Source organism: Chlorocebus sabaeus, chromosome 17, assembly GCF_047675955.1.
Source record: "Chlorocebus sabaeus isolate Y175 chromosome 17, mChlSab1.0.hap1, whole genome shotgun sequence".
NCBI lineage: Eukaryota > Metazoa > Chordata > Mammalia > Primates > Cercopithecidae > Chlorocebus > Chlorocebus sabaeus.
Window position 1 is genome coordinate 43855474 of NC_132920.1, and position 7538 is coordinate 43863011.

General features: G+C 48.2%; 1 protein-coding gene across 1 annotated transcript; it reads left to right on the forward strand.

Annotated features, from left to right (window-relative positions):
- Positions 1–993: 993 nt before the first annotated feature.
- Positions 994–6290, forward strand: MAD2L1BP (MAD2L1 binding protein). Its single transcript, XM_007972436.3, has 3 exons — positions 994–1220; positions 1690–1955; positions 5358–6290. Exons 1-3 carry the CDS (start codon positions 1175–1177, stop codon positions 5868–5870), a joined length of 825 nt encoding a protein of 274 aa, XP_007970627.2. The 5' UTR covers positions 994–1174; the 3' UTR covers positions 5871–6290.
- Positions 6291–7538: the final 1248 nt, after the last annotated feature.

Consider the following 7538-nt stretch of genomic DNA (forward strand, 5'->3'; position numbering starts at 1 on the left):
TTACAGGTGCATGCCACCATGCCCAGCTAATTTTTGTATTTTTAGTAGAGACAGGATTTCACCATGTTGGCCAGGCTGGTCTCAAACCCCTGACCTTGTGATCCACCCGCCTTGGCCTCCCAAAGTGCTGGGATTACAGGTGTGAGCAACCGCGGCCGGCCTCTTGTCAGTCTATTTCTATTCCTCCTCCTCCTTGTAAATCAATCACCAAGTTATGTTCACTGGACCTCCTAAATATATCGAGTTACCCAATTATCTCCACCCCACTGTGACTACCCTAGCAGTTTAGGCTGCTTTCATCAAGTACTCAGGTAATTGCACTACCTCTAACTGGTATCCCTGCCTCCTCTCTTATCCTCTCTGTAATCCAATCTCTACCCTGCAGCCAGGGTAGAGATTATAAGATGTAAATTTAATCATGCCACTCTCCTACTTAAACCTTTCAAAGCTTCCCCATCTGACTACAGGATCAAGTCCAAACTCTCACATGGCTTACACGGTCCTGCCATGATCTGGCTCCTGTTGTTCACTACAGCCTTAACTCTTTATAATATGAACTCTTTTCATTCCTTGAACAGAGTATGCTCTTGTCTCAAGGTCTCCTGGAGCACTGGGCCCTCCTCTTTACCTTGCTGACTTATCCTACAGGTCACAGCTTCACACATTTCTTCTGGGACCACTCCTTCCCAGCCCCTACCCTTTCTGGGTCAGGTACCCTTGTTTTTCACTTCCACACCCCGTGTAAACCCTTCTGTATAATTCATCACATTGTATCGTATCTACAGGCAGAGAACCCCTTGAGTACAGGGTCCGCGCCTGGCTTGTTCTCCGCTGAGTCTCCAGCACCTAGGACAGGGCATGGCACGAAGTAGGTGCACAGTGAGTAGTGAATGCTGGAGTGAATGGATGCGTGAGGGTTGGTGTCTTTTGGAAAGCAGCGCTCATTGGCTGAGAACGCCTGGGTTCTTCCTGGGCAAGGGTTAGGCGTATATTTGCCAGGGTGTTAAGGAAGGAACGGAGGGATCAAATCCCAACTCCACCTAGCCTCCCCAACACTGCTGTGGCGCCGCGCCTTTTTTCCGGCCCAACTGAGCCGGAAGTGGAGGCGCGGGCTTCCCATGATGCCCCGCGGGACCTTTATTCTAACCGCAAGGAGTAAGGGGAGGAGGTCGTGATGGCGGCGCCGGAGGCGGAGGTTCTGTCCCCAGCCTCAGTCCCTGGTAAGGCGTGGGGCTCAGAGTTTGGGAAGCCTTGGGGACCCGTTTCTTCCCTACCTCCGCGCCCTCCATTTATCCCTTGGTCGTCTCCCTAGCCCATCTTGCCTGTCTTCCGGGTGTCCCTACGAGGCTCTAGCTGTGACTCCATCGCCGTGGGTCGCACTGGACCCTGCTTGACTACACTTTTGACTCATTTCCCCAGATCAAGTCCCGCTGCTTTCTGAGCGGGGAGCCCTAGTTACTACCTCCGAAATACCCCCACTATCTTTCAGTCAATTAAATCTCCTCAGGCAACAGGGATCAGGAATCTCTCCCTGCCACGGCCCACACAGTAGGCTGCGGAGGGTATGGGCGTATGTCGGAGTGCCTGCTTTCTCAGAGTGGCTGGTTTGGTGGCCACAGGGAATGAGAAGACTGACTTTGGCTTTTAGGTTTTTAATTTTTCTCTCTTGTCCCTCTTTTCATCTACCAGATTTGGAGTGGTATGAGAAGTCAGAAGAAACTCACGCCTCCCAGATAGAACTGCTTGAGACAAGCTCTACCCAGGAACCTCTCAACCCTTCGGAGCCCTTTTGCCCAAGAGACTGCATGGTACCAGTGGTGTTTCCTGGGCCTGTAAGCCAGGAAGGCTGCTGTCAGTTTACTTGTGAACTTCTAAAGCATATCATGTACCAACGCCAGCAACTCCCTCTGCCCTATGAACAGCTTAAGAACTTTTACCGAAAACCTTCTCCCCAGGTAGGCACAGGCTTTGGGAGCAAGTTGGTGGGAAGACTTTGTGGCTCTTAGATGGGAGGCAGGTAGAAAGGGGGTCTAAGAAATCTTCAGAGCCTGAGAGACTAAGCAGCTTCCAGGGCTTCAGTCACTTTCTCCCCATTCTAGTCTTTGGTAGCCTAACTCTTCTGGCTTTTTCTCCTGTTGTTTCTTTCTGAAACTCGTGTTGCATTTGGACTTAATGAACTGGCTTTTTGCATTTTTTTCTTTTGAGACAGAATCTCGCTCTCTTGCCCAGGCTGGAGTGCAGTGGTGAGATCTTGGCTCACTGCAATCTCCCCCTCCTGGGTTCAAGGGATTCTCCTGCCTCAGCTTCCTGAGTTGCTAGGATTACAGGCTCCCGCCACCACACCCAGCTAATTTTTGTATTTTAATTTTTTTATTTTATGTTTTGAGACAGAGTCTTGCTCTGTCGCCCAGGCTGGAATGCAATGGCGTGATCTCTGCTCACTGCAACCTCTGCCTCCCAGGTTCAAGCGATTCTTGTGCCTCAGCCTTGCCAGTAGCTAAGAGCACGTGCCACCATGCCCGGTTTATTTTTGTATTTTTGGCACAGATGGGGTTTCACCATGTTGGCCAGGCTGGTCTCGAACTCCTGACCTCAAGTGATCTGCCCGCCTTGGCCTCTCCCAAAATGCTGGGATTACAGGCGTGAAATACTGCGCCCGGCTTGCATGTTTCTTTTTAATAGCATCCTGTTGTTGAATTTCTGTATGAACTTTTTTTTGCTTTGTTGTTTTTTTTTTTTTTTTTGAGACGGAGTCTCACTTTGTCACCCAGGCTGGAGGACAGTGGCACTATCGCAGATCACTGCAACCTCAGTCTCCCAGGTTCAAGTGATTCTCCTGCCTCAGCCTCCCAAGTAGCTGGGATTACAGGCATGCACCACCATACCTGGCTAATTTTTTTTTTTTGTTCGTTTGTTTTTGATAGGGAGTTTCATTCTTGTCACCTAGGCTGGAGTGCAGTGGCACCATCTCGGCTCACTGCAACCTCTGTCTCCCAGGTTCAAGCGCTTCTCCTGTCTCAGCCTCCTGAGTAGCTGGGATTATAGGCATGCGCCACCATGTCCAGCTAATTTTTGTATTTTTAGTATAGACGGGGTTTCACCATGTTGGCCAGGCTGGTCTCGAGCTCCTGACCTCAGGTGATCTGCCTGCCTCGGCCTCCCAAAGTGCTGGGATTACAGGCATAAGCCATCGTGCCCAGCCTGTTTGTTTTTTGAGACAGAGTCTCACTCTTGTTGCCCAGGCTGGAGTGCAGTGGAGCAATTTCGGCTCACTGCAACCTCCACCTTCTGGGTTCCAAGCGATTCTCCTGCCTCAGCCTCCCAAGTAGCTGGGATTACAGGTGTGTACCACCACACCCAGCTAAATTTTGTATTTTTAGTGGAGACGGGGTATCGCCATTTTGGCTAAGCTGCTCTCAAACTCCTGACCTCAAGTGATCTGCCCACCTTGGCCTCCCAAAGTGCTGGGATTACAGGTGTGAGCCACCACGCCTGGCTTACCCAGCTAATTTTTGTTTTTTTAGTAGAGACGGAGTTTCACCATGTTGGCCAGGCTGGTCCCAAACTCTTGACCTCAGGTGATCCACCTGCCTCAGTCTCCCGAAGTGGTGTTGGGATTACAGGTGTGAGCCACCGCACCAGGCCATGAACTTCTTTTGCCTGAGGATATTAATTATTTAATTTTTGAAGTTTTTCTTTGTTCTTTGCGGCATCTCAGTTTCTTCTAGAATCCATTCTCCATTTGTTTTGTTCTGGTCTTTGACTTTCATATTGGAGAATTTTATTGTGTCTGGTGAATATTTAAGAACAAATCACTGCAAGCTCTGTGTGCATGCCTGGGCCTTATGAGCTTATAGACTTCACTATAAGGAGATTAGGTGGCAACCTGGTGATCTCTTTGGGGGGATTCCTTAAACATAGTATTGGAAAGTCTTCCCTCTGGATGGGGGAGAAATTTGGCAGATGATCTAAGCATCTTGACACAGATTTTCATTCATTTCCCCTATATTCATTCTTGCCTCTGTGGTGCCTGTATCACCACTTCCTAAACCTTTCTGGGGTTCTGCTGTGTGTATCAGTTTGCATCCCTTGGGGGTCCCTTCTGTCAGCACTTGGTATTCAGCGCTCTTGAACTCTTAATTCTTCACCTTCTTTCTTTTCTTTTTTTTCTTTTTTTTGAGACAGAGTCTTGCTCTGTCGCCTAGGCTGGAGTACAGTGGTGTAATCTCGGCTTACTGCAAGCTCCGACTCCCGGGTTCATGCTATTCTCCTGCCTCAGCCTCCCGAGTAGGTGGGACTATAGGCACCTGCCACCACGCTCAGCTAATTTTTTTTTTTTTTTTTTTTTTGAGACGGAGTCTCGCATTGTCGCCCAGGCTGGAGTGCAGTGGCGCGATCTCGGCTCACTGCAAGCTCCACCTCCTGGGTTCACGCCATTCTCCTGCCTCAGCCTCCCGAGTAGCTGGGACTAGAGGCGCCCGCCACCACGCCTGGCTAATTTTTTGTATTTTCGGTAGAGACGGGGTTTCACCGTGTTAGCCAGGATGGTCTCGATCTCCTGACTTTGTGATCCGCCTATCTCGGCCTCCCAAAGTGCTGGGATTACAGGCATGAGCCACCGTGCCCGGCAAGGCTAATTTTTTGTATTTTTAGTAGAGACAGGGTTTCACTGTGTTAGCCAGGATGGTCTTGATCTCCTGACCTCATGTCCACCTGCCTCGGACTCTCAGTGCTGGGATTGTAGGCATGAGCCACTGCGCTCGGCCAACTCTTCATCCTCTTTCTGTCTTCCAAAACTTTGTGTTTGCATTTGACTAGTGTTGTGTAGTCTCCAGTTCTTTGCCCTTGGGAGTTTTCTTTCTCGGTCTTTCCTCTTCTTTCGTTCATTTGTTTCTTAATTTCTTTTCTCTCATTTTGTAGTATTTCAGGTGGAAGCGCAAATAAGCATTGTTCAGTTTACTATGTTTAAGTGGAAGAACAAGTTCAGAGTCATGTTTATTAGACCAAATAATCCTTTAGTAATATTCCTGTTATCACTCCCTGTATAGCAAAAATTTGTTGTCACTTTGTCATACCACCAAATCTCTATTTTAGTTGTTTATATCTGGATATTCTCCACCTTCAGAACACTGTGTTTGCTGTTCTATATGTGGGAGAATTATGGTTTTGTACAAATAATATATTTTCCTTTTCAGTATAATGCCCTCTGATAAAACACAGTGTTTTGGCTGTGGCGGTTCACTGAGCTAGAAATTCAGTCCTGTAAGTCTATGTACACATCCCAGCAGGGTTCTTTTCAAAGGGCATTAGCTTCCCCCTGCCTTGTTCTTCTCTCCCGCCATTCTTTGTCCTCACAGGCAGAGGAGATGCTGAAGAAGAAACCTCGGGCCACCACTGAGGTGAGCAGCAGGAAATGCCAACAAGCTGTGGCAGAACTGGAGAGTGTCCTCAGCCACCTGGAGGACTTCTTTGCGCGGACACTAGTACCACGAGTGCTGATTCTCCTTGGGGGCAATTCCCTAAGCCCCAAGGAGTTCTATGAACTCGATTTGTCTCTGCTGGCCCCCTACAGCATGGACCAGAGCCTGAGCACAGCAGCTTGTTTGCGCCGTCTCTTCCGAGCCATATTCATGGCTGATGCCTTTAGTGAGCTTCAGGCTCCTCCTCTCATGGGCACCATCATCATGGCACAGGGACACCGCGACTGTGGAGAAGATTGGTTTCAACCCAAGCTCAACTATCGAGTGCCCAGCCGGGGCCATAAACTGACTGTGACCCTGTCATGTGGCAGACCTTCCATCCGAACCCCGGCTTGGGAAGACTACATTTGGTTCCAGGCACCAGTGACACTTAAAGGCTTCCGCGAGTGAATGAGTGCTTCTTAATTATAAAAACACAATGGCTGAATTATCTTTCTTCATGTGGCACTGAATTACCCATCTAGTTTGGAGCTAGAGTTTCTTCCTGGTGAGAGACGAAGCAACTCTCCTTCTGGTTGTCTGCCTCCCCTCCTCAGGTTTCCTGATGGGCTGATGGCATGTGGCGGTGACTGTAATCATTGCTGAACAACATCTCTTTGAATCAAAGGTTGATTTTCCCAGAGGGTGCTGGGTCAGGTATTTCTGTTAGGGGTTGTAAAGCAAAGATGGGTCCATAGACAGAAACTCTATGAAGGTGGCCCTTTCTGCTCCTTGCTGTGTCCTTTCAGAATTTTTCCCAGGAACATAATGTGGATGTGACTTATGAATTTAAATATAAAATAAATAGATTCTTATTATATTTTCCTGAAATTGTTTTGACTTAAAATAACTTGTCAGGTTTTAGGCTATTTTGTCTTTCTCCTTGGCCTCTTCTGCTTCAGGGCTTCTCAAAAATTTATTATATTTTTCTTTTTTGAGATGGAGTCTTGCTCTATCGCCCAGGCTGGAGTGCAGTGGCACAATCTTGGCTCACTGCAACTTCTGCCTCCCAGGTTCAAGGAATTCTCCTGCCTTAGCCTTTGAGTAGCTGAGATTGCAGGTGCCCACCACCACACCCAGATAATTTTTGTATTTTTAGTAGAGATGGGGTTTCACCATATTGGCCAGGCTGGTCTCAAACTCCTGACCTCAAGTGATCCACCTGCCTTGGCCTCCCAGAGTGCTGGGATTACAGGTGTGGGCCACTGTGCCCAGCTTTAGGATTTTTTAATAATGATTTTTTCTCTTCTTCAGCCCCAGGCTAGTCTAGGAAGTTAAGTGACTTGGCCAAGTGCATATGTACTTTGATAACACAGTTAGGACTAGAGTCCTCATTAGCTATCTTTTAGCCAGTGTGCTTTTCTTATCACATACAGATTTTTGTGATGCTTAAATTCTGTATCCCCCAAAGCAGAGGTCATCTTTATGTGGGAAGATTGTGGTAAAGAACTTAGCTTACTGGGCCACTGAATGAAAGCAGTGATTTTGGGAAATAGTCTGGCCTGGTGCTTGGTTTGTAGTAAACTGAGCAGGTATGCTGAATAGTGAGAGGGGAGGAGCCACTGTGCCTGGCCAAACACCTCAATTTTTGGAAGCAAGTTGAAGACAGAATCCACACTTTGCTGGTGTTGGGGATAGGTATATGCATGTGTATGTATAATATATAAATGGTATATATAGGCTAGGTGGGTGACCCATGCCTGTAATCCCGGCACTTTGGGAGGCTGAGGTGGGCAGATCGCCTAAAGTCATGAGTTGGAGACCAGCCTGGCCAACATGGTGAAACCCCGTCTCTACTAAAAATACACACACAAAAAAAGGCCAGGCACGGTAGCTCATGCCTATAATCCCAGCCCTTTGGGAGGCTGAGGTGGGTGGATCACAAGTTCAGGAGTTCAAGACCAGCCTGACCAACATGGTGAAACCCTGTCTCTACTAAATATACAAAAATTACCCAGGCTTGGTGGCGAGTGCCTGTAATCCCAGCTACTTGGGAAGGCTGAGGCAGAATAATTGCTTGAACCCAGGAGGCAGAGGTTGCAGCGAGCCAAGATCACACCACTGCACTCCAGCCTGGGT

Coding starts and splice junctions, on each gene's coding strand:
- MAD2L1BP (XM_007972436.3), top strand. CDS start 1,175: ATGGCGGCGCCGGAGGCGGAGGTTCTGTCCCCAGCCTCAGTCCCTG. Junction 1,221..1,689: donor GTCCCCAGCCTCAGTCCCTG/GTAAGGCGTGGG, acceptor TTCATCTACCAG/ATTTGGAGTGGTATGAGAAG. Junction 1,956..5,357: donor ACCGAAAACCTTCTCCCCAG/GTAGGCACAGGC, acceptor TTGTCCTCACAG/GCAGAGGAGATGCTGAAGAA.